A 27,715-nucleotide genomic window follows, 5' to 3' on the forward strand; every position below is an offset into this window, starting at 1 on the left:
TTCACATACATCAGTTCATGTCTCATAGTAGAAAACCAGGCAGATACTGTAGACAGACAAAACTGAATGATCCTGGTCACTTGTACTCCTCGGAGCTGTGCTTTGTGTTAAATGACGGAAGCAAGAGAAAGTCAGCCCTGTGTGAGATGCTGCACACCTATGGGTGCCAGAGCTTCAGAGGAGCAGAAAGTCCTGCCACCAACCCAATTACTGGGTTGATAGCTTGTTTTCCAACTCTTAATTGACAGACCAACATATGAAAAACAACAGCTTGCTGCCAACACAGCTCCAAAGCCCTCCTGTTCTTTTGAAGCTGAGCTAAATGAAAAGTACCTGCAAGAGAGCATACATGGCTTTTGCTTTATTAATTGAACAAAACTGTACAAATACACTAATGCAAGGGAAAAATAAAAATTATTGGATGATAAGTATTAAACCACGTATAACAAGCTCTCAAATTTGTCTCCTCTGTAGCCAGGCAGTTAAAGTCAAAGGAAAGAAAACACTTCAATTACCCAAAGGCAAGTACAGGCTCAACAGCAAGGAAATGTAAACAATGAGAAGCAACAATTATGTTTGTGAGAGATGCTTTGCCCAGAAAAGATTAAATGCACTTTTCCCACTTGGAGAAAAGAGGGTACACCAAAAACGTTTCTTAATCAAAATGTACTTATGTCCATGACATATTTTCCCATGAAATGTCTTACCAAGAAGGTACTTTGGCAAGGCAGGTGCTTTTCCAGGAAGTTTAGCAGGGAACAGTGGACAATTTCCTAGTGCTTTGCCTTGAATAGCAGCATGGTTCCCTGCACTAAGCTAAGGGATAAAACATGAAGTACTAGCTAAGAGGCACACAGCCAATGAATGTGTGGTTTCTATCACTAAGAGATTAGCTACATTTCAGCTGGCCCTATTTGCTTTCCAGATAAGGCAGAAAACCCCAAACCAAACAAAAACAGCCAACAACAACAACCAGCCCCACAAAACAATGCAACAGTAGTATGCAGAAACTTTTACATTTTCTTCCACAGAGCAATAGATACATTTCAAAAACATTTTAAATGAAAAACTCACGTTTACTTTTCTTTCTATATTGTTAGCAAGCATATTTGACTATGTTATATTTGTAGAAAGGTCCACTTTCAGTAAGAAAACACATAGTTAATTAGGTACTAATAAATATTTCTAGCCATTAGCTCTGTATAATGCAACCTGACATAATAGACATCAAAATACAATTAATTATTTCAGCTTTAACATGGTAGCACTCTAAGCCATCAAATTTCCAGAATTTCAGCTCTTTCATGAATCCAGTTTCAAAACAATGATCCATCATACAACAATCCTGCTTGCTTATGGAGATTAGATCCTCTTCCTAAATTGCTTTAGCCACAGGTAAGGCTTTATAAACAACACAAATAGACATCACTTTCTGTGGACTTTGCTATATTGATCCACCAAAAGGAACTAATCCATTCTGAAAACATACAAAGAAACAAATTAGGCATGACAAAGAAATGTTTGAGTTCTAAACAGGTGGGATTAGAAGGATTATACAAAATGACAGTGAGTCATGAACTCAAAGGCATGAACTCATCAGCCATTGAAGTAGTTTCCATTCAACCTGTAAAATATATAAAGTGTACCATTCCAGAAATGGAAAACATCATTATTTACCACTGGAAAAGCTTTCTTAGAATTTGAGAAGTGCCAAACCTCTATGCAAGCGTTAAATAACTAAAAGAATGTGCATCTCCTCGTATATCTTAATTCTCTCCCTTCTCTCTCTTTTTTCTCAAGGTTTTCTACTCTCAGTTTCAAAGTCTCTGCAAGAGGTAGAAGATGAAGATATGTTGCTAGCTGCATTAAATCTAGGAAAAACTCTACAAAACAGAGATAAAATTATGAACAGGGGAGCTGTACCTTTGCTGAAGCACTACAAGACTGAAGACAGCAGTGTTTTCCATGATAAGAATGCTGGAAACATGAAGTTTTTGGTGAGTTCAGTTTTCAATTTTGGCTTAATTGTAAAATTGAAATTCATTTATACCCCTTTAGAAAAACAGGACAACAATTTAAAGTAATAACTAGGTAAATATATAAAAATACCAGTTTAACATAATATAGTCAAGAAAAAAAATTCAACTCTATATATCTAATGCCAAGATTCTAAATGTGTAACTTGGGGAGTTGAATTAAATCTGATTTTCACAGACAGTAGTCAAAACTTGGAGGGTGGGGGGTGGGAGGATAAGAAGAAACCTATATTTATATTTCATTCTGCCCCTAAATGCAGCAACAGGTTTTTAACTCTGCCAGACACAGGACTCATTATTTATGTCCATTAAACCATTTTGGCCAAAGATGCAATTCAGGTCATTACTATTAAGGTATGATTTTGAAACATAAAATAACTGCACTGTTGGAATATAAAGAACAAAATGTGATAGAATTGGCTTTATTGTCTTCCCTCAAAACAGGACAGAGGTTCCAGACAGGATTTCTTCAATCGTGTTATGCCAATCAACTTGGGTAGAAAGCAACTACCTTATCCTGAACTGAAGGGAGCCATGGCTTTTCCAGCTGACACTGAAATTCAAAATATTGAGTCAATACAGGAAAGAGAGACCACAGATGAAGAAAATTCAGCTAAATTCCCTATAGGAAGAAGAGATTTTGACAGTAAATATATTTTATTTTTACACAGAAAATTATTTCATTCTGGTAAAGTACACTGCAATGGCAATGTAGCAATTGGGTAAAGGTTCATTTAGAGACTCCATGACTCGGTGCATGGGGGAGGGACCATTTGTTAAATTAATATTTCCAGAAGCCATAAGAATTCTGATTCTTTGATGACTTAAACGTTCAAGCTCTTTTTTTTCTCCTGTAGTCCTCAGGTGTATGCTGGGAAGAGTCTATCGACCCTGTTGGCAAGTGTGAAAACCACTTATCTCCACCACCTTCTCTGAAGATTAAACATTTTATTCTGAATTTAATGTAATTTGAAGTTACTGAGTGTTAGTGTAACTGTACATACACATCCAAAAATAATTTCCCAATGCATTGTAGAGGGATACATAATTCATTACCAAAAATAACAGTGTAATTATTAACAATGTACTGTTATTAAAAAATAAAATACTTCAGCATAATCAAGACTTGTAAGTAGTTGTCTACTATAATGCACAAGCTACTTTCAATTATTTACATATGAAAGCAAGTAATTCATAAATTTCCTGTTTTCTTGCAAAATTTTACAACTGTCAACATACCATGTATGTGAAAACAAAAACTTAGAGTTTAAAAAAGCGAGTTAATTTTGCCTGACCAGCAATCAACTTATTCTTACTTGCAGTTTTGGTCTGTTTTCTTTTTCCACCAATTTTGCTGTCCAATTCCTTCTTAGAGCTGTCTGAAGTCTTAAGTCTTTTAGTATTTTTTTGCAAAGATGGTTCACTTTCCTTGTCACAGATTATTTTGTCATTATTCAAATCCATCTGTTCATTCTCAGAGTTCTTGTTCCTTGGCTGACAACTCAGCTTTCCCATTTCTGTATAACTTCTAGTCTGGTGAACACTTTCAGAAATAGTTCCAAGCCCTGGTACATCAAGACATGAATTTGGACCTTCTGTCATGTAAGAATATCAAAAACATATGTGAGGAAATAAAAAGTTACCTGAGAACATACATCCTTTTTCTATAAGGACTGCCATGTTATTTTTTTTAATCAAAAATAATGTATTACCAATAAAACAAAGCTATGCTTGTCATTGCTATTAAATTTGCTATGTGTTCATAAGTGCATTGCCAATTTAAAATTACATTGCTCAAAAACATGTAAGAACTAACTCAGGGAAGTGGATTTATAACTTTAAGATATTGGAAGAGAGGGTTAAAGGGCATAGAAATTTTCTATATTATATAGTTTGTAGCGCAGTAAAACAAATTTTCCCCGGTTTTAATGGCAAAAAATATAAATTGCACTTGGCTTACTTTTGTAGAATAAAAACAAATATGTCATATATGCAACATATATCATTTTTTACTGCAAGATAGCATCAACACACTTTTCAAATATTTATATTTTCAGAGCATTGGCATTGCAATTTTTTTGCAAAAAGATTTAACTGGCATATGAGACATTGAGAACAATGAGACATTTTTGTTCCTTTTCGTGAAAACATTTGTGTTATACTAAAAGCTTTTTGGATAGCATTTAAAGTATTACCCATCACATTTATTTATTCAATCCTACCACAGCTTACCTGTGGGCTTTCCAGCTTTTAAATGTTGCTTTGGTACGGGACGTTTGCAGGTTGGAATTGCATGGGAATGCTGACCACTCATTTCACTCACATCATTTTTATACGTACAGGCAAACTGGGATTTAATTGAAGATTGCTTCATCTGAAAATACCAATCTGCTATTAGCTTCTATAATTTAAAAAATGAAAGACAACACCAGCAAGACTTGTATAATAAAGACCTTTCCCATTCTTTTCACATAAAATACCAGAAAAATGGATATACTCACATTAAAGAGTAAAATTATATATTAATTTACAAAGCATAAGGGCTTTCAAGAATAATAATTTATTATTCTATTAAAAGTACTAAAATAATTCAAAACTATTATTTTCAGCTCTTACAGAAAGGTACACATTAACTCTTAGAGCTTCAAATTAAAGTTTTCTGTCTTAAGTTAGCCCTGTCTTCTGATGGACTCCATTGCTTTGAGTAGGTGTCGCAGCTACTACAGTCAATTTCCATACTTCTGCAGCTCATCATCTACACTTCTATATGAAAATATCAAGTACTATTTCAGGTTTCCCGTTTATTCACAAAACAAAAGCGCCATTTCACCACTGAATGCCAATGTCTAACTCCTTATTTCCCAAAACATACCCATTTAGCTCAAGTCACAGGTAAAATTTCCTCAGCTTATTCTTAAGTTACAGCTTCACATCAGCTGAGAATTTCAGGTCAAACCTTGTACTTTCTGTACAATTGACCATAAATGGTAAAAGTTCTGCAAGACAAATTCTGCCCTCACTTCCATTTGAAAGTGCACTGGATTATACAAATTATATTAAAAGACGTAGCACAGAGCAGATAACTATAATAGAACTAGTTTTTTAGCTAATAATTCTATCACAACAGCACAGGCAATTTTAAATGAATTAGAGCTGAACAGGCGCTTCAGTAAAATCATCAGAGAAAAGAACAAGTAATAAACTTTGTTACAAAATAACTATTACTAGATAAATAGATAGCAGGAGCGATTTGTTGAATAAGAGGTTTACAGACAGGTTTCTTCTTAGCACAAGCAAGATTAAGCCTTGCGGTGCAGATTTGACTCTTAGAGATATACTTTTCTTCTAACTCAAATTCTCAGATTTAGACAGAAGGAAAGAGAATAATATTCCTAGAAACCTCCTTTCACAGAGAACATCATCCACAAAATTCAGTCACAATTGATGCCACTTTGATCAGATCCTGCTTTCCTACATATAGGGTAACAGACTCGAGCTTATCACTGAGATGCAACCTAGATATCTTTTCATGGTACTGCTGTTGGCCAAGGGAATGCACCGAGTATTTGGCAAAAAATACCTCATTCATTTACAGAAACAGTTCTTTCTGGTTCAATATGCCTGGACATAATTTTACTTTAATCCTCAGTATTCCCTTCAAGAGTCAAAAAGACCAAATTTTCCCTGCTGTCTATCACTCCCAAACTGCAATTTATTTGGGCCAGATAACAGACTAGGAAAGAAAAGGAGATTTAACAGGGCAAACTAGCAAGCCTGACTCTCAAAAACTCAAATCTCTTTCAAGTGTTAATCTACTTTGTACTTTAAAACATTTACCACAAAGTAAGACTACATACATAGACATTTACAACATTTGTATGCTTCAAGATTATGCCTCAGCTCACTGACTGTAAAGTAGAATTATAGAATATGCTGAGTTGGGAAGGGACCCACAAGGACCATCGAGTCCAACTCCTGTCCCTGCACAGGACACCCCAAGAATCACACCATGTGCCAGAGAGCATTGTCCAAACTGCTTGAATTCTGTCAGGCTTGGTAGTGTGACCATTACCCTGAGGAGCCTGTTCCAGTGCCCAATCAACATTCAGGTGAACATCTTTTTCCTAATACCCAACCTAAACCCCTCAAAAAGCTTCATGCCATTCCCTTGTGTGCTTATTGCTGGCCACTTGAGAGTAGAGATCAGAGTCTGCACCTCCTCTTCCTCTTGTGAGAAAGCTGTAGACTGTATATGTCATTATATTCTTTTCAGAAAGTGTTTTGAAGGCTAGAGCAGCTGTCTAATTGAAATTTAGTGACCATCATATTATACAATTACAATATTAAGGAGATAGAAGGCTTCCTTTCAGCTTCAGGTTACTGTAATATTAATAAAAAATATTTTCCAGTACTTGATATATTTTTGAAAAACTTCATCTTAATCCTTTACAAATTCCTCCATTCTCAATTATTGCTCAGTAAATAACACACATCAAAAATTATGCAACTTGAACGCTTTCTATCACATTCATATTGCAAGAGGCAAATAAGCTACAATTTTGCAAAGCTGATGAATCTATAATAAATACAGCATGAAGAACATAAAATTTGAGCAAGAAAGCCTGATAGTTACCATTCTATAACCAACAATAAATGCAGGGGCTTTTTATAAACAACAGTGTTTCTTTTTACCACTCCCATCTTTCACTTCACTAATTCAGTTTGTAGGGATAGAATATATGGAGTCAACAGACAGAAGTCAAGCTCAAACACTGAAAAACTCACAACATAAACCCATCTGTGTTTCAACTTCACTGAAGCTTGAAATATGTCTATTGCATCACATATCAGTCAGGCATTTGCAAACAGTACACAAAGCTCTACCAAATCAGACTGTGGATGCTAGAACTAATCTAGAGGGTATGTATATGGTCTAAGACAACTTGTTGAAGCAGTCAAACTTTTCAGCTAGTCCAGGAACATATATTCACTAGTATAAAGAACTGTAGTGCCCTTCTACACAGAACTGCATTACATTGTTTGAAGTAGCAATAAGCAAACTTTAACAGCCTGAAAGCAGCACAAAGGAGCACAAGCCCAGCATTGAATTAGAAAGTAGAGCATCACTGGAATGTTTTTAAGAAGATCAACCTAAAACTCACTTGACATATACAATGAAACCTGTCAACAGCTTGGAAAAGCTTATAGGAAAAAAAGCCCTTAGAGTTCTATATTAAATTCCCTAAAATTCACTGCTTTAAGAGTGCCACTCCAATGACCCAGAGCTCTGGGAGAGAAAAACTGTTGGGAGATAGTTTGCTAACTGAGTAGCTGCACACAAATGGCACACAATTAACTCAGCCTTACTATTCCTTCTCCTCTTCACAACCAAGTCAGATGTTGCTCTTATTCCCACAAAAAGAAAAGTTCTGCTGCATTTCAGAGAAAAAAGTTTACTGTTACGACTCTTCAGCTGGGAGAAAGGATAGAATTTACAACTGTTTCAGGACAGGTAGGTCAGTTAGAAGTCCTAATAGGCAAATAAAGCAGTACATTCTCCCACCTTGACATCTGTATCTAGAGAAATGTTTCAGTTGTTCAAGATGCTCATATAAAACATTTGCTTTTATGTGAAATATTAATGGTGCATGCTCTATTTATTTCTAAAAGTTAGATTATAATCTGTTCCAGATCTCCTTCCAGCATCTGCATACAGACAGTACTGCCAATATTTAGTCACTAAGAATGTTGAGATTTGGTTTTTATGCACTGGAATGGCATAATAGAATTTGAAAACCTACATCAGTAACAACAAACACATGTTTTTATTTTCTAGCCAAACAACTAAAGTACTATTTGGAAGGGAAAAAGAGATAAAAAGAAAATTTATTTTCTCCATTCTTACCCTTGTCCTTTGAGAAAAAAAATATTCAAGGTAAGGTTGAAAGAGGAAGTTGAAAAAGGGAAAGGAGTAAAAAGGGACAAAATAATAAATTATATCTTTGCCAAACAAAAGCATGTTATTAAAAAATATCCTGGATATCTCAGGTAGTAGCAAGTTTTTATTGTACTGAAACAATCAATTTTTTTTAGCACGATATTGCACCAGCCTTTTGCTATCCCAAAATAACTTGCTACTGTTTTGAGAACATAAACCCCAAATCACTTCATTATTGGCTTTCAAACAAAACTCACAGCTATGGATACTAAACAAAGTAGTTTAGGGGTCTTGCAGAAATAAAAATGGTATTTTCTACACAAATGTGGTTTATCAACTGACACCAAGTCTTTCCTCAGATTTTGGGCTGAACACATAACCTTTTCATTCTCTTCTCTCCTCTACTAAACTACCAATCAACTGTGGTGTCCTCCATAATTATATTGCACTTAGGAAATAAATATTTCTTGAAACAATAGATGAGACTACTACCTGAAGAAGATTGTTTTCTCTATTACTATGACTCTTCTGTTCATAATTACAGTGGGCATACAAGAAAACTCTTGATAACTTCCTGTTAATAGTTTTCCAAGTCACAGTTTATTTGTACTGGAATCACAAATAGGCAAAACAGTTCTCTCAAGTAACAGCATTTAGGGAACTAAGCTATGAAAAATAACAGCAGTGCATGAAGCTAGATATTAAGTCATTTTATAGAGACATGAAAAAGTCACATGAGAAAGGCAGACCAGGATTTTTGTTTTTTTCTTGGAAGGATTTCTATACACAGTAAAATTACAATGAACTTCAAGCATGCCAAGATTTGTTAGAGTTCTTAAGCCACAAATTCTTCTTAAAACTAGATCTGCAGCTACGTTCCCAACTGGAGGGAAATAGTGCCTCATATAGGAAAGGTTGTCTCCTGTTACATTAAGAAAAAAACCACACCAAACTACTGAACATCCTTGCAGCTGTTTCAGGGTAAGTCTGCTACAATGCAGCAGGATTTCTAAAACAATATATCAAAAGGCCAAAACAATCTTAACTTTACAAAAAAAGATCTGTTACACTCTCATATATTCCATGCTTACAGCCTAATAACTTTGATTCTTCAGTTCTCAGTTCCGAAGATCTTAGTTCCACTCAATCCCATTAGTTCAGGAACAAGATTTCACCTACAACTTGAAAGTCTCAATATTTTGCAGTGCAGAACAAAGATGAAAATCTTATTATGCAACATTTTTTTTGTCCTAAGTTGCTCCTCAGCCTAAACAAAGCAGGTTATTGTAACAGCCTGTTCATTCCCCTCTCACACCACTAAGCAGAGATTTAATAACCCATTGAAATCTACAAAATAACTAGTAAACAACAGGGTTTCTACTACGTTTACATAAATAGAAATATGATTCAAAAAAGTAGACATAAGGCTGGATGAATCCTTTTCAGATAAAACAACTCTCTCCTGTCCAATTAAGCTTCCTATGTACTTCAATAAAGCAGACAAGTGACATAACAAGGACAGCTGATAAAGGACATAACTCAATACACGTTCCACAGACCTTTCTGAACTAAAGACTCCTTCTACAAAACACCATTCACCAGAAGACACTTCACTTAAACAACAGATAAACTAGAAACTAAATTGGTTCCCGAAGGAAAAAACAAGTTTCATATTCTCATTCTTACCTACTTCTGCTAGAGGAAATGAAACAACGCAAGATGCTTGTTCCCCAGACTTCTTTCTCATCAAGCAATAAGAGCAACAGCTTTGCTTCCGAACAAATGCCAATATACTTAGGTGATATTTCTGTGTTTCTTCCAGTATTTAATGAGGATTGAAAGACAAATATTTCTTTGTCATTCACTGTTGCCAGGAATTTGTTTTGGCACAATGGAAACATCCACAAGATTTATTTCTGAATACCAATTCCAGTTCATAGCTACCTGTTTATTTTATCCATTGTCCTTTGATGTGTTTAGATACTAAAATACTGATGTGCCCTAGGTCTAAATATTATCAATCTTCATTCCTCCACATAATTCCACAGAAGCTGAGAACTCAGATCCTCTTAAAGAAAGAGGGCAAAACAACTTTTTATCTCTTGCTTTTCTAAAACTTTATTTTTAATTAAGGTGTTCATCTTTTTTCTTTCTAAATTTCTTGATTTAGATAGAGGGACTTAGCATACAACCAAACTAACCACCACTACCATGTTTTTCTTCCCTTTTCAAATATCATGGAAAAGGTAACTTTTATGGGGTAAGTCCTAATGAGACATCTTTAACTTACACTGTAGAATAGCCACCCAACACCTATCAGAGGCAGCATGGTAAAAAGGCACTTAGGGCAGTCTTTTGGAACTAAAGTTGCCATCACACATGTGGCAAAAGAAACTTCTCTGAAGGATCACAGATATTGAGAAGAAACATCATATCGCTACTCCCTTATTCAAAAAAATAAATATCTGGTATCTCCTGAATCAATTGCTAACATGAGTACACTATGCATAACAAAATTTGCAACTGTGAAATTTACAAGCATCCTGTACACATTTCAACATGTTTGCATGGAATAATAATGCAGACTGACAGTGTATGAAGGTGGTAAATATTACTACAGCACTTGAGATCTATAGCTATGGAGAAGGAATTCTTTGTGCTATGTGCTGTACAGTCAGGAAAGAGCAAAATTTATTTCTACCAAGAGACATTACAATCCTAGACAAGAAATATATGGAATCACAGCAAAAGGAACTGAAATTAGACACAGTAATGGGCATTTATCTCAACAAAAAGCACTACTAAGATTTGGGGAGAGGTTGATTTAAAGATACTGAAAAAGGTTTGAAAGGAGTATAATGAGTTCTGCAGATATCTATAGGAAATCCCTTCAGCCATAAGAAACAGTGTAAAAGCTAAAAGGGTTCAGCTGAAAATTAACGAATGAACAACAAAGAGTGGTACTGCAGGCTGAATACAAGCAAGGACAGAGCAAAGCAGCAAATCAAATAATCAAGGGGTTCAGACAGGCTAAAACAAGTAGTTTATATGTACCACAATTTATAGTACCACAATTTAAAGGAACAGACAGATGCAAACAGTAGGATGGCATCTAGTGTCTAATAACTTTGATAACACTCTTTTGAACAGTAATTTCAGTGAAGGAACAGAGGCTATAGTTGCAACTATCTAGTCCAAGTAAAACATACAGCAGAACATCAAAAAGGTAAAATGAACACTTAGTAAATTACACTTGAGTAGACAAAAATAGAGAAAAATATTCCAGAAATGCCATGGAGTAAAAATAAAACATGTACAACACCTTCTTCAGTGTTACAGAAAAACACCAGGAAAGACAGACCTACCACCTCAATATCAAGAGCTGGGTATTTACAGGATAGTGTAGAATTAACAGAAGATAGCAGTTTTGACAGAAGGGACACTTAGGTCACTCAGTCTGAATCGTTGATAGCTGAAGTTTTGTTTGTAGATTTATGCAGCCATAAAGAAGGTACAGAAAGAGAAAAGAAGAGAAAGATATGGACTTAGACTATGGAGGAGTAGAAACATGCAAAAGAAACTGTAGAAATTGTTAGGGTGATCGAGAGGGAAAAAAAACCCAAATAAAATGAAAGGTCAACATTTTAAGAAAGAAGTAGGATTTTATGTGAGAGGGTGGAAATCAAAAATGAATGGCAGAGAAGTGAGTCTCAATTATAAAAGTCATTAGTTGTTCAGCAACAACCATTTTAGTTGATTCATTTGGCTTGTTTCTGTCAAAAACATGTCAAACCAGCAAATGTGACAGGTAATTACTTTTAGATCATTTTTGCACCTTGATATTGAACACAACTGTGTGTATCCAATTACAAAGGTTTCATTAAGATAATGATGTATTTCAACATTTTATGCAAACATCATGACATTTTTGCTATTTGATGAGTAAAGCTGCAATTTAAATATGTTGTTTACATAAAATAAAGAAGATCCTTTACAATTTTTCATAATTTGCCTATAAGTTTTAAACTAAACTTCACCCTGATTAGTGCATGTAAAAATGCTCATCATTGACCCAATCCATAAAAAAAGACTCAGAATTAAGTTGGAGCTTCTTTAAAATGCATGCTGAAAATACTGGCAGTGCTTTTCATTTTGATGTCTTTCTACTTCTTAGACGTGCACTATATGTTCAAGCTTATCTAATGTCCAGTGAAAGATCTTTTCCATTGTGCTGTTCTAGAACCAGTTCTGATGGCTTAGAACACCTCTTCCTAATATGCTAACTACATTTGTGTTTTTTTACATATTGTCATGACTACGTCTGTAAAAAATATTATGCCACTACTTTTATTCAGCTTTCTGTTGAAATACTGCACAAGACAAGCTCTGCCTCCATCCATAGTCCCAACATTCAAGTCTGCCAACTTTAGGGAAAAATAGTATGTAAGACGCAGTGCACTGAAAGACAGCAATTGTAAGCAACATTGTTCTTTTGAATAGAGCCCCTCACAATACCAATGTGCTCTTGTAAAGTTCCATTTCATCCACAAAAAGCAAACATTAGCATCTTTATTTTATTGTTCACAAAGCAATGCTATAGAAATGTCCTCAGACTGATACAAATAAAAAGCATCAAAATTAAAAAAGCAAAGAAACCATCACTATTACACTTTTTCAATGTTGATTTTATCAGAACTAAAATCAGGTGTCTGTACTCAGTTTTATCTCTGCTTTCAGATAGGTTGGTTTATTTCTATGGTCCTGAAATACACAGATAGGTAAATGGAGAGATTAATTCAACACATCTTCACTAAGAAATCTTCATTAGGAAGTACTTTTAAATTTAAAGACTCTCTCTTCTGAAGTTTTAGATGTTTCTATTCATACTACAATACTGCTCTAGTTGGAACAATTTCCACAGGTAAATCACATTTCTTTAGCTATGGGATGAAAATTCACCTGGCTGAATTGTAACACTGCTACTATTATTTTATCAATACTATTACAATGCCTCTACAGTTGCACAGCAATTCCTACAGAGTACCTTAATTACTTTTTCATCCATAGGTTTCAGAATACGTTGTCTAAGAGGTTTTGGAGAAGAGCCATTGGATCGTGCTGGAGATCTATATTAAAAAGAGATAAGTATTTAGTACACGTAAAAGCAATTCAGTAATAAAAACGGTTGCCATACCAAGTTCCTCAGAAACAGAAAGGCAAATACCTTTACTCTCTAAGCTTTATCTTATTTTCTGCCTTTCTAAGGAACCACATGTACTGTGACAACTGAAGAGAGCACAAAGAAAGCAAACCTACAATTTCAATTTCTGGTACTCATTTTACAGTGTGTTTCCTCTATTGTAGCTCTGCAGACACAGTATTATTATTATTTGTAAAGTTAATGATGATCTTCTAAGCCACCACTCTACTTATACCCTCCTGAATAGCATCTGGTTGACATTCAATATAGTTTTCCACATATTTCACACAAAATGTTTCCACTCTTACATGTCATTATGTAAGTAGTTAGGAAAAAATTTGATGCTTATAACGAAAAAAATTAATGATGCATATAAAGGGGAATTTTTTGGTCTTGAAATAAGAACTAATCTATGCATTTGTAAGTAATTACTTCTCTGTTTAAGGCCACAGCAGATCAATGTGCATATGAGGACATGTTCTTCAACAATAATTCATTATTTATCATTTTATCCAATTTTTCATAAATACAATTTTGTTTGTTTAGCTTGTTCTTTATTTTGTTTATTTCTAGCTGTCCGTGGTGCAAAATGTCTGCTAGCCTTGCAATGCTTCTCCTATTTTAATTGTCAAAAGACGTAGCTTCAAAATAGCTTCATCACGTTACTGTTTACACTGTTGTTCTAGTTCATGAATCCTCTTTGCAACCAATAACTCTTTGGTTACAAACAGGATTGGTTACAAATTTTCAGCATCCTGTTTTTTCAGCAACTGATAATTCCTCAGGACCAGTAACCAAATAAATCATCACTGCTTCTTCAGTGCACAGATGTGAGTTTCCTTGTCAGAGCCCACAGAAACGGGTTTTTGAGTGTCCTTCATAGAGCTTGCAGCCTAGAAATACCTTTTTGGTATAGCCTACTTTTACTATATCAAAAAGTATCTTGAAAATACAGAAAATACAAATGAAGACTTAGAAAATTTCTGAAAACTTGAAACTGTTCTAAAATTGCTTTCCTTTTACACCTAATCTCACCGCAGATGGCACGTTTGTTATTTGCTTTGTGTAAGTAACATTAATGATTTGTTAGACTCAGATCCTTAAAAAAACCACAAACAAATTAACACAACAAAAGCAACCTCCTAATACTCACCTGAAAAGTGTCAAAACAGAGGTGATGCCACACAAATTTAAGCTTTCATTGTCACACAGCAGATCTGCTTTGTTCTGGGTAGGAGGACTGACAGCTTCTTCATCCAGAAGAACTAGCAAGACCTTTACAGTATCTCTGCCACAATACGCAGTACCATGATTTATGGAATGCAATTTTGGCTGAAAGTAAATGAAAAAGGAACATAAAACAGCAAAGTTCAGCAAGCCAGACCAATAGCTCACCTCCAAAATCAATCTACATCAGCACAAGGTGTGAGAATGCCCCCCTTCCCTTTTGCAGTAAGGGGAATTTATGCGGAATTTCTCCATGGGAAAATTTTTCACATCCTAAGTAGTTAGTGGAGTTTAGACCACTGACAGCTATCTGTACACACTGATGAGCAAGTCACACAGAAAAATATATACATCTGTGCTGAAACCATACAGTTGAAATGAACCTTCTATTTTCTGCTACACCAACACATTCTGGTGAAGTCCAATCACTCTGACAACAATGAGCCAAAGCAGTTGGTTAAAAGTGAGATTTCCATCAATATTTGACAATGGAGGTACATGGCACAATTTCCTGTTGTTTGGGTGAATTCCCCACTATTTTCCACAAGAATAAAGAATTCCTTAAAGAAAAAAACAATCTGCATCTGGAAGTGCTCAATGCAACAGTCCGCAGTACAGATGGAGAAATCCATAGCCACTGTGGGACTTAAAATAACTTGAAAGTTGCTATATTTTTCTTTAAAGGCACTAGGAATTCCACTGAGAAATTTAGGGCTTAATACACAATGGTAGTTATTTAAAAACTACAGGCTCTCTTATTCACTAATATACAGAAACACTGAATACTCTGACTTTATTCCGAAGGGCAAGACAAGCAATGAACTGCATTTATCTAATCAGTTAACTGCTTTTAAACACAGCCTTGAAAAGATCAAATTCTATTTTTCTCTCTATTTGATTACATCAATTAGTGTATGTAGCTTTCAAGAAACCATAGCAACAAATGTCAGTCAGCTACTATAAGTTATAATCAATAGCTAGAAATAGCAATTACAGAAATGGTTGTTACTTGGCTTTATAGAATTGGCCTATTTAAGTACCATTTAATTTCCTCAAAATTTATTCTGAACCTCTTCAGTCATTACATCACCATAACACAGATTTTTTATTAAATGTCACGTGTGCCATTGTGAATTTATTTTAATGAAAGAAGTACAAACTTGGCATCATCTTGACTGATGATACACAAAAATCTATAGAAATAACTTTCAGAAATCTCAAGTATTACAACACCAGAGGATCACTCCCTGTACTAACCATGGACAAAAATCCAAGGCAAAATAAGAATTGTAGGTAAGACAACAAAAAAGATCTCAGTAAGACAAAAAAAAAATCATGCTTTATTTATAAGCCTAATCATTAATCATTTTTTTTAATAAAATAGTTACAGCCAGATACTATTTACAGTAGTAATTTTCTTAGGAAAAAATAAATCCTAATTTCTGTTAATCACTCATGCAGGCTTCAACACAGAATAGTGCTTCCTGCTGCATAAAGTAATAACTTCTCCTGGAGCTCTATCTTCTTATAAACCAGGTATTTGCAGGAAAACTGAGCAATGATGGAAGAAAACTGCCACTGCCAGGAGAAATGCAAATATTTTTCTAACAAAGTTACACTTTTCAGGTATATTTTGAGGAAGCAGTCTTACCTTATGCTAGTATAGGCATAATTTTCACCTTTATACTTAAGATCATATTTTAAATTTGCACTCAAAGAAATTATTTAATCTCTTGCATAGGAAAAAAAGCCTAACATCCTATCAAACCAAAATTTAAACTGAATTTAGATCATTTTTTCTGAAAAATTATAGCATATGGGGGCTTTCTTATTAAGTGACAAACAAAACCCCCAAGCTCTATGTAAGAATCAGAACAAAGCATTAATCTTTGCTGTCCTGAGATCTTAATAGAAAAATACAGATGCACTAATTTCTAATAGAGCTTGAATTCATTTGGAAAACTTATTGGACTTTTTAAATTTGTCTTTTTTTTTTTTCATTACAAAAGGCAACCTACCCCTCCATATGTTTAGTAACATCCACACCAAATGGTTCCTCCACACCGAGTTTCACTAAAATATGCCATTTAGTATCACTATCTTAGCATTTGTCTAAGCTCCCTTTTCCACTCCTCAGCTCTCTGAATCATATGCTTAAGGATCATTGTTAAAATAGAAATTTGTCACGATCTTCAAAGACTTCACTTGCATCAACAAAAAGAATTCCCCACACCAAAATAACAAACACAACGCTGACAAAGGCAAACAATTTACACACATGCTACCCTTCATCCCTCCACAATTACAAAAAAAAAGGTTCCTCACACTTGGTCTGTTCTCTATCAATGTTCAGTCCACATTTGCCCATTACCTCTCTCAAATACTGTCCTTATCCTTATTCCTCAGCCCCACAAAGGACTGTGCTGGCTGAGCCTGTTTAGCTGCCAGGTGCTCACCAAGCTGCTCTATCCTTCCTCCCCTTAAACAGAATGCGAAGTGAAAAAATCTTGTAAAAAGCTGATGGGAATAAGATGAAGACAAATTGTTCACTTAGAAATCATAGGCAAAAGAGATTTGACTTTATGAAATTAATCTTATTTATTGACATGTAATCATAATGGGATCCCCTTCTTCCTGGACTCAACTTCACTCTCAACTTTTCTACCTCCTTCCCTCAAATGGCACAGGGGGATGGGGAATGAGGATTGCAGCCAGTTCCTAACACTTTGTCCCTTCTGCTGCTTATTCCTTACACTCTTCCTCTTTTGCTCTATGTGGATACAGCCCACCATGAACTTCTCCACTGCAGGTCCTCCCATCATCAGGACACAACCATCTTTGCCATCTTCTGCCTCAACAAGGGTACTGCTAAACACTTCTACAGAGTCATCAGACTATGAACTTCTGGAGGACAGTAAGAAACAAATATTTTGGAAAAGCAATGGTGAATTTCTCTCTCTGAAGAATGAGGTTTTAATAAAATGCTTTTACCTCGCTTAAAATTATCTACATGATTTTTTAAATTTTGTTGGTAACACAGGTAGCTAAATAAACAGAACTGATGATAGCTATAATTGTCTCAGATGGGAAAGAGAAACAAATAGAAAGACATGAAAGGGAAACAAGACAATATACTGAACAAATACTCATAGCAAACAGGAAAATGAGGATGAAATCTTTATATCCCACATACTCAGTAGAAACACACTTTTAAACCAGCTTAACTAGCCAATAGGGTCTGGCTGGTTTTACCTATCTTAAAAAAGAAAAAGGATACTGAAGGTTTGATTAAAATTTGTTAAAAAATCTTTTGCTGCCATGGCATAAATCAAATGACTTCACAAAACAAAGCATCCTAACAATTCTAAACACAATGAAGGTGTCTATTTTTTTAATTTGATAGAAAAACAAATTACATTAGATACACATCAACTATGTAAAATAAAATAATAAAAGTTGGTTGATTTTTTTGTCACAAAAAGATTATAAACGGGAGTAGATTCACAGTACATGAACCACAAATACAAATCTTGTATTGTGCCCTCAACACCTGACTTACAGAACTTTAAATATCCTGATTCCTTCCATGAAAACAAAGTCATTAGTGTCTTGAAACACTAAAAGAGAAAAGCTTACACATGATTGTTTGGGGCTTTAATTCCCTTCCCACTACACATTTTTCCATGCTTTAGATTTCTTACATATTTAATATTACTTTGAAGGCCTTACCCTTTGAAATACTTGATGCTGTACTGATTAAAACCTGTGTATTTTAATAAAAAATAACTGATACGTGTTCTCAAATCTTAATTCTACTTTCATGAGGTTCTTTTGTTTGGAAATTTATTATACGTTTACTGCTTTGAAATTAATGGCAATCTGGCACTTCTAAGTATCTATATTTATAATAATTGCACAACCAAATTAAGCTTTGAAGAGTATTTTATTTGCAATTTTAAGGTAAGACATTTAGTTTATGTAAATCAGTTCTTTGATATCCACAGTGTAATCCTCAAGTATAAGTCTTTTCGAAAAGTTTAAAATCAGAGCGTAGAGGAAATGACTACTTTACACAGCTAGGAAAAAGATTATACTATATAGATAGTCTTTTCAAAATGTAAAAGAAACAAATCAGGCAAAAGATTTTTGCTTTCTTATAAAGCTAAACAGTAAAAAGAACAAAAGAAGTCCCATTACCCGTGCTGGACTGACTCCAGTAGTGCTAGCAGTCAAGGCTTCCTGTTGTGAATCGATAATATTTTTAATCTTCAAATCCAAGTCTTGTACAGCTTCCTCTACTGCCTGACAGAAAGGATCCCCATTGCTTCGGCCTTTTATCAAATGCATCTTCACTGTTGACAGAATTCGCCCCCCTGCAATTCTGAAAATAGGCACAGGGTCATCTCCACATTAATCTTGGCAACACTTGAGTACACCTATTAATGCGGAACATAGCCAGCCTTCCCTGCTCATCAGAGAGAACAGCTTTGATCTTTTAAATCAAACAGCAGCATAGACCTATTGTCCAACACAATAGTTTTCTAAAAAAAAATATAAGGTAATTAATTCAGTATTTAGTAATATTCTGAGCTGCAATACAAAACTAATGTCTCCTTAGAGGTCCAAAAAAAAGTACTTTCTTTAAACCTGTATGTACAGTTTTGCTCAAACTGTTAAGTGTAAACAAAATTTTTCACTCAAACATGCATTCCTGTTTAATACCACATTATATTTGGGTCTTTTGTGCTTTTTGAAGGTGCTTCAAAATCCCAATCTTCTTTCAGTTTTATTTAAATAGACAGTACTTAGACCACATGAACTTCCCTATTAGTTATAAAGGCACACTCCATTAATCTCTTTCTTCAGCACATATGTCTGACTACATTAACTAAGATTTTGTGAAAAAGAGAATAAGCTCCTTGAGTTAAAAGCTTAAAACTTTTTTTCCAGTACCTAAACAAAGTATGTATGTATGTTTTACCATTGCTTTGTCTCGGGCAAAGAAAATAAAGCATTTAAAGAACCACTCAGCTCTCCTATATAAAAATGCATCCCTTCCCAAAAGCTGTGTTTTTCCTAAATGAGGTTTGCAATTCACATCAGAGCAGAAATGCAGCATCCTGAGCTGTTATTGGCACCTACAGTAGACTTTTTAGTACATTTATGTACATTAGTACATTTATGATGCTGCAAATGACAGTTCTGTCAACACCCCAAAGCAGTGGCTTCATCACTCCAGGTCATATAGCCAAGAGTGACATGACTCAGCTTTCAACTTCCTCCATCCTTACTGGTTTCCTTCATGCCCTTGCCAGCTTGCCCTAAAAGGATACCTTGCTACTGCAAATAAAGATGGATTTTGTACACATTGAATTCTGAAGATAAATTTCAGAATTCCAGTTGGGAGAACCTTAATCAAATGAAACTCTGCATGTCTACATTCATATAAAATACAAAATAATTGGGCAGAACCAGATAAGAATAGGAATTGAGTCAGAGGAAAAATAGTTGTTTATATTGTTTCCACTTAAAATACATGGAGGGAACTGGGCCAGAGACCTTACTGTTTTGGTTTATTCTGGCTGAAGAAGACTCCTCTAAATAGCTTGAAAAACCTGACATTAACATTAAACTTTGCAGGGGGGGATTGTTGTTGGGTTTTTTTAAACAGGAAAAAAAACAAGTATTTCCACACAATTCTCAACTTCAACTTTTACAGACTAAAGATTATACAATTCACATTAGATTTGCAGGTTTCATTAAACAGAAAAATTTATGCTTTGAAGAAATTTAAGCACAGTGTATGCACTTGGCCAAAAGAAAAATCACCATGTCCAGTCTCTCTGTAGACAGGTCAAGACCCATCGGAAATGACAGTTTAAAAAAAAATAAATCTATTGTATCACTTCTCTGAACCCCACAACTCAATCTAACCACACAAGAATGAAAAGTTCAAAGGGAGGGAAAAAAAAAATCCAAGTTGTCAAGAGGTACAGGGAGAGAAATGTTGAAGAAGAGCTCTGTTTCAGACATGCATATAGGAACTGCAGCCAAGTCTCCTGATGATTCTTGCCAGACTGATCTGCTTTTCTCAATCCTAAATTTATATTTTCCAAAACCAAACCCTCAAATGATAAAAGTATTGTACTAAATGAGAACTAAACCCAGAACTCCAAGACAAATGAGCAAGTGAAGGGATTGACTAAAATTTCCTGTGAAAACAAGGTTCAGTTATTTCTGTCTACAGATATGTTGAACTTGTGAATAAGCAATAAATTTATAATTTCCACACATTCAACATATATACCCATATGTATGCTGGAAGAAAAGATATTATTATACAACTAGTACTGGGCACTAGCACAGTTAATTAACATAACCATGCCATTAATTTAAATGCCTTGCTCTGCATGTATCTCTATAATAGATTCATAGATTTTCAATGGGAAAAAATAACAAACCTTTCACAAAAATATTTTCTATGTTTATTGTTTTGCCTCTATTGTCCAATGCCAACTAAAGATATTTGCTAGTAGAAATAAAGTTCATTTAATCTCCTCTTCTCCCCATATTCCTTTGTTTCCAGGAAAGAGCTCCAATCTCCTATCAGATATACAGAGTACTAACTGGAGCAAGGAAAAGCTTATTTATACTTCAACTAGAATTTAGATCGACAGGCCAAGACATAAAATGTTGAGTCAATGTCTGTGGACTAGCACTGAAATGCCCTGCCACAGCTTATGTCATTTTACACTAGAACATAAGCTGTGTTATGTCATTAGGCATATATATATATTTATGTGTATATATATAAATATAAAATGCTGAATCTAGTTCTTAGATCAATTTCTAGTGAGGCTCAAAAAGATTAACTACAAGCATGATGATAAAAGGAAAATGTAGTAAAGCACCTGGGGTGTTTGGGGTTTTGTTTATTTTACAAAGATGACACCCTATTACAGATTGCTCTGATATTACTCTTTCATAGATTTATATTACTCAGAAGATCAGTTGAACTTGAATGAACTTTAAAATATCTGATATTGCACCAAAAAATATTTATAGGAATAAAATAGAGTTGGAAACTTATCCACTTTGCAGCTCCTAACAGCCAGAAGTACCACAAAGTTTTGTTTTAAATATGGAATTACATAGGCATCTCTTAAGAAAATTTTTACAGCAGAAAAAGAACTTTTGTTCTTTTTAATTCTGAAGGAGAAGCAAAAAAAAAAAAACCAAAAAAACCCAAAAAACTAGTTGATAGAAATAACCAAAGGAAATTCATCAATGTAATTATAAATGGAAGAAAAAACCCAACACTTTAGAAACAACCACCTTCCACTGTCCAACAGAATGTTCAAGCACAGATGCCTAAAGTCAGTAGTACAGTGGCAATTGTCAAATGAATGGATCCAGTCAAGTCCAAATGTGACCATCAGCATGAAAATTCACAACTATTTGAGACCAACTGACAGAAGGAGTGGCTTACCTTCTGCAGCTTTTTTAGCACTAAAACAGTAGACAGCTCAAGCAGGATTCAGCTCACCTGTCTCAGCTAGAGAAAAACAAATGTCTACATATAGATAAAATAAATCATATGTCAAAAATGCATTATTTGCACCAAGACTTCTAAAGAGTTTAAAAAAATAAAGTGCAATGTAAAAACTCCACTTGTTATTCAGGCACTGGACAAATCTGATCTTCTGTCACAGGTTTCTTCTACTAAAAATATTGACAGATTTTGTGCCCCCTTGAACCCTTTTTGCCTTAAAACATCTGAGTCCCAACCTTACCTTCTTCTACCTCATTTTCCTTATCAAACCATCTTTTCTTATGTAGAAGTAACTAATTTATAAGTAATAGCACACCTTGTCTATTTTGTTCCTACTGAGATAGTCATATAAACAAGCTCCTCTGCTTACCAAAAATCTAAATTACATTGGCAAGAGCTCTTCCTCCAAAATTCAGGCCTTAGTGTGAAAAGTTATGATGCAGGAGCACTTTTATTTATTTTCTGAAAATGCACCTTTTTTGGAAAAGACTAAAATAGCAAAAAACAAGGATAAAAAATGTTGAGGATATGGACAATATTCAAAACCTGATGAAAAGCAGAACAGAGTCCTGAAATCTATTCCAAGAACAGAAAAGAATGTGTCAAAATTTTATTATACTAAGGTCAACATTTTCATTCATTCATTTCAACTTCAACAGAGGTAAAAAATATATGACAAATATATAATTAGCCGACTTAAGTAGTGGGAACAAGTATCTTAAAAGAAATCACAAACACCCAGTAATCACAGGGTGGGAGGAGATCACAGCCTTTTTTCCTTGTTATAGATTTAAAAGATGCTTTAGGACTTGACAACTGCTCTGTTATTCAATTTTTTAATTTAGAGCTATAGAAAGAGAGCAGCAATAATTCCATTCTCAAACACAAAGCAGCAAGATGTCAACTAGAGGTCCATCTACCTGGATAGAAGAATGGGACAAAACGTATAAAGGAAGAAATACTACAGAAGTAGTAAATGTAGCAACAGAGCAGTAACTGTGCTTTTAAAGCAGATCTAAAAGCTTATTTCTTATAAGCATAAATTTTAAAAAAATATAGTTATATATATAAAATATATAAAATCATATCAGTGAACTTAGCTAGATTATAAATATATCTGTAAAGGAAAAAACTATCAAAGCACTCACAGTACTCAAAAATTCCACCTCCAGCAATGCATGTATGACTATTAATCTAATTTTCTGACAGATAACAAAATTAAGTGAAAACTCTTCCTTAGACCCTTCAGAGTTTCACAGATTATTATATCCATAACAAAAACACAGCAAAAAAAAGAAACCTGTTTTAGAGTATTTTTCCATCTTGCTGCTGCTACTTTGGCTGTATTGGCTAAAATTTCTCTTTCAGCTTATTGGAAGAAATTAGAGTGGCTCTTCACATTCTCCATCCCAAGCTTTGCTACCCAAGTCTGGTGACAAAGTTGCTATAAAAGTCTTGTAGAATAAGTCTTGATGAACAGCCATTGAATTCCCTTTGAGAAAGTTCTAAAAGGCAAAGGCACTCAGGCAAGCTGTTATTAATTATAATAACATAAATTATATTATACTATAATAATATTACGAGCACAGGACCATTCCATCACAACACTTAGGAAAATATGCAGAAATATCAGCAGACCAGCTTGGCTAAACAGTGAACTGATGACAGAGCCTGAATGCAAAAGGGCTTCACAAAGAATGGTGAAGAAGGAACAGATAACAAATTATCTGGAAACATCACCTGGGCATTTAGGGATGTTATCAGGAAAACCAAAGCTCAGCTGGAGCTGACAAGTGCAAGAAATGTTAAAGGAGCTTCACCTGCTGAACAAAGAAAATGAGGGACCTTTGCTGAAAGGCAGATTTTGCAACAGCGTGGGCACAGATAAAACAGAAGTACTCTGTGCCTTGTTTGCCTCAGTCTTTACCAACACTCTGATCAGAGAAATCTTTCAGAAAAGAGCTGCCAGCAGTGGATAAAGATCAAATCAGGCTTCACATGACAGTACTGAGTATGTTCAAGACCATTGAACCAAATGGATTGTATCAAAGAGCCTTAAAAGAACTGGCAAATGCCCTCATAATAAAACTTCATATATTTGAAAAGTCAGGATGACCAGGTGAGATGCCTGACAAATGGATAAAAGCAAATAACAGAAAAAAAAAAGAAAAAAAAAAAACACCACCCACCTAAAAAAAGTCCATAAGGACAGTTTGGGGGACCACAAGTTCATCACTCACTTTGCTCCTCAAGAAAATAATGCAAAGTCTTCTAAGAAGACATCTGGGCATTGAAGGCATGAAGGATTAGGTGGCAGCTGGTAACTATAAGCATGCAGTTATCAAATGTAAATTTTGCCTGACCAATCTGCTTTTCCCTTTAACAAAATGACTGAATTTGCAGAGCAGGAGAGAACAGTGGGTGCCATTTCCCTTGACTGTAGCAAGATTTATCAATACTGTCAGAGAATACCCTCAACATGGGAGTATTGATGTTACAGTCTGGATGGATGGACAATTAGAGGAGTTAACAGGTTGGATCATCATGCTCAGAAGGTAGCAAATATGTTGTAACAATGGAGTAACATAGGGGCCTATCCTGAAACCTGTTTTTTTCCTATTATTTTTGGCAGTAACTCCCTAAAATTACATGCTCATCAAGTTTGCAGATGACACCAAATTTGAGGGAACAGTCAATATTCTCGAGGGCAGAGCTGCCACGCAAAGATACCTAAACAGACAAGAGGAATGGGCTGACAGGAACCATATGAAATTCAACAAGACATGCAAAGCCTCCGGAAGGAATAACCCCTTGCAGTGGTACAGGCTGGGGAGCAGTTCTGTGTAAAAAACCTTGGTGCATGTTCAGCAAGCAAGCTGCAAGCCAGGAGCATGCCTTGGCAGCAAAGAAGCCCTACAGTATCCTTGGCTGCATCAACAGTAGCGTAGCCAGTAGTCTGAGGAATGTGATTATCCCTCTCTAATCAGCACTTGTTGGACCAAATTTAGAATACTGTGTCCAGTTTTGGGCCCCCAGTCCAGGAAAGACACTGATAAACTGGAGCAAGTTCAGCAGAGGGCTGCCAAGCTGGTCAGGCAGACATGCCCTGTGAGGAGCAGCTTCGGGAACAGCTTGTTCAGGCTGCAGAGGAGAAGGCTTCAGGGGGATTTACTAACAGCTTTCCAATACCTACAGGGTGGCAAGCAAGAAGGTGGAGCCAGACTCATGTTGACAGACAGTGAAAAAAACAATAGGCATAAATTGAAACAAGAGAGGTCCCAACTCAATATAAGAAAAAAAGCCCACAACTTTTCACCGTGAGGACAAAAGCAGTTGAAATAGGCTGCCAAGAGGGAGATTAAAAACCTCCAAGGATGGAGACTGCACAAAACTTGTCTGGATAAAGCCCTGATTAACCTGAGCTGACTCCATAATTGACCCTGCTTTGAGCGGGATGTTGGACCAAAAACTTTCTGATGTTCCTTCCAACCTGAATTATTCTATAATCCTAAATTTAAGCAATCCTATATACAATGTTTTGCATATGCTTGCACAACTTTCCAGCAACTTTAAACCACAAACCTCCAGGGCTGTGTGAACACTGTCCAATTAACTCAAACATTCAGCACAAGCCTAGATAGAGTCCAACGTGCTTTCTCCCCCCGAACACTCCCGCGCCTCGAGATGCAATCACGGCTTCCCAAAGGAAACATAGAAGAAACAGCATTTTCCCTGTCGAGGGGAAGCAGAGAGCACAAACCCACATGGTGGAGGCCAGCTGTGTGATGCTCCAGCGGGCTGCGGAGGTGCAGGGGCCCGCGATGCGGAGCCGCTCGGGTGGGGCGGGCGGGACCCGCTCCGGTGTGAGCTGGGCGATGGTGACACCCAGTGGCCGCTGCCTGCGCCCAGGGCAGCGCCCAGCTGAGGGGAAAACGTGCTGCCAACCTCCCAACTTTGCTAATCTACAAAATTAGTGGGGGTTTTTAACGTGTACATATATACATATACACACATATCCCCCCATACTAACCATCATGCACAGTAACCAACATGACAAATGAGCTTCTGTCCTCCTATTTTAAGTCACTTTTTTTTTAAACAAACCTGGGAAAAGTCATTTCAGGAGTTCTTCTGGCCTGAAAGAAAAGGGTTTCCAGAATGATGGATTAGAATTACAGCTTTTCATTTATACCAGCAGGAAAGAGTTTTCAGATCTTAAGGTGTATAATAATCATCCATTTTGCTGACAAATACAACACTATATGCTCCCTGTCAAGAAAGAGGTGTAAAAAAAAACATCCAAGTTCTCCATTTACTGTATTAACATTGTCCAAGCCTACAAATCTATAATAGTTTTAGCATTAAAAGTTTTGCAGCATCCTCAAAATTTAACGAATTTCCAGGCTACTGATTCTTGAAAGATTAGTAATGTCTTGTTATAGACATCTAGAGAATGAGGAGAGACAAACAATTTCAACATGTCAGAGATTTGTAGGAATGTTGTCTTCAGTGAATACACCTCGAAACAACCAAATTTCATTTTCTTCATTTTGTCTTTCCTTTTCTCCTATCAGAAGTGCCATATTTGAACCAAAACATCATAGTTCCATTAAATTTCCACTGTTTGCCAGATTTCCCTTTGTTCATCTAATCTATCATTCACTTTCTTAGATGAATGATGGGGAGATAAACATTTTTGTTACTCTCCATAGGTTAGCAGACACTTGGTTGCACAATATCTCCTAAATTCAAAATATTCTTAAGCACTTTCCACCACTGTCCAAGATCTTCAATTTGGTTTCCAGGTTCCCAAAGCAAAGGAATCAGGCAGATGAAGAAAGCCTCTTTTCAACATGTGTTCCAGTGACCCACCATTTATTTGGCTACTTTATATTTTGTGCAATTACAACTTTCATAAGATGTCCACTGTAACAAAATGAAACTGAAATAACAGATTTCTAATCATTAGGTAAAAAACACAGCATTTTTCTTGTGGCACAGTCAACACAGAGACCTGGTTAATGCAGGTTGGCTAATCTCTGCATCAGAGAAAGAGCAATGCTGCAGACAGGTTGTCTAGTTTGCTCTTGGATTTCTCAGCAGGCTTCTATAGATTAAGTAACTTAGGATTCTGCTGCATTGCTGCCTTTCCCCCCTCTGGTCTTTACTTTGCAGCAGTAACAGAACTAGAGAAAATTTTTTTCCACAGAACTGGATCCTCTGGGACTCCCAACAACTGGCACACGACAGGCAGGACACACAGACAGGCCTCATCCATGTGACATAGCAAACACTTGCTAACATCTATAGATACACAGATGAAAAACATTTTACACTGTGAGGGTATAAAGGCCAGTGGAGTACGAGAGGTGCTACAAACAACACAGTACAGCCACTTCTGGTCAGCAAGACAAACAGCAATACTCACATGTGTAGAGCCAATTTAATGCACAGAATCTGACATTTATAGCCCACAATAAATGGCACATCAGGTGCAGCAGGGAAAGTTACATGATAAATATCTGAATGCTAAAAAGCATGTTCAGCCCATAGAATTCACCCAGTGAGAACCTGATAACTCCCAGCAACTATCCCACCCCGATTTTTCTCACATTTAAACATTCTTTTAAACAGAGGAGTAGTTAACAAGATACAGCATTTTCTGAATTGTATTCACCTGATAAAGTCTTTCATCCTAAAAAGTTCATGCATATACATATTTTTCCATTTCTCATTTTTTATCACTATACGGTGCCAGATAT

The 27,715-nt window shown here is 35.6% G+C and overlaps 2 protein-coding genes across 6 annotated transcripts in view; one reads left to right on the forward strand and one right to left on the reverse strand.

Annotated features, from left to right (window-relative positions):
- The first annotated feature begins 283 nt into the window (after positions 1 to 283).
- Positions 284 to 3,155, forward strand: PMCH (pro-melanin concentrating hormone). The gene is made up of 3 exons (XM_039708227.1): positions 284 to 1,997; positions 2,481 to 2,682; positions 2,894 to 3,155. Exons 1-3 carry the CDS (start codon positions 1,746 to 1,748, stop codon positions 2,941 to 2,943), a joined length of 504 nt encoding a protein of 167 aa, XP_039564161.1. The 5' UTR covers positions 284 to 1,745; the 3' UTR covers positions 2,944 to 3,155.
- Positions 2,970 to 27,715, reverse strand: part of LOC120501658 (PARP1 binding protein) — a 38,004-nt gene continuing 13,258 nt past the window's right edge. Inside the window, exons 7-11 of one of the 5 annotated variants that reach the window (XM_039708223.1) lie at positions 18,599 to 18,782; positions 14,328 to 14,506; positions 13,019 to 13,100; positions 4,269 to 4,410; positions 2,970 to 3,601 (exon numbers count right to left, since the gene is read on the reverse strand). In XM_039708223.1, the coding sequence (XP_039564157.1) occupies positions 3,297 to 3,601; positions 4,269 to 4,410; positions 13,019 to 13,100; positions 14,328 to 14,506; positions 18,599 to 18,782 (892 nt within the window). In that variant the 3' untranslated portion in view covers positions 2,970 to 3,296. Of the gene's footprint in view, positions 3,632 to 4,268; positions 4,438 to 12,212; positions 12,736 to 13,018; positions 13,101 to 14,327; positions 14,507 to 18,598; positions 18,783 to 27,715 lie in introns of those variants that run through there. The other 4 variants (XM_039708221.1, XM_039708222.1, XM_039708220.1 and 1 more) reach the window with 4 other exon arrangements.

The sequence above is a fragment of the Passer montanus genome, unplaced genomic scaffold, assembly GCF_014805655.1.
Source record: "Passer montanus isolate IOZ18808 unplaced genomic scaffold, ASM1480565v1 scaffold20, whole genome shotgun sequence".
NCBI classification, from domain to species: Eukaryota; Metazoa; Chordata; class Aves; order Passeriformes; family Passeridae; genus Passer; species Passer montanus.

Bases quoted from the DNA above. Each gene is read 5' to 3' on its own strand.
- PMCH (XM_039708227.1), top strand. From the start codon at position 1,746: ATGTGCATCTCCTCGTATATCTTAATTCTCTCCCTTCTCTCTCTTTTT. The intron at 1,998-2,480 runs GTGAGTTCAGTT...CCCTCAAAACAG, and splicing joins CTGGAAACATGAAGTTTTTG to GACAGAGGTTCCAGACAGGA. The intron at 2,683-2,893 runs GTAAATATATTT...TTTCTCCTGTAG, and splicing joins AGGAAGAAGAGATTTTGACA to TCCTCAGGTGTATGCTGGGA.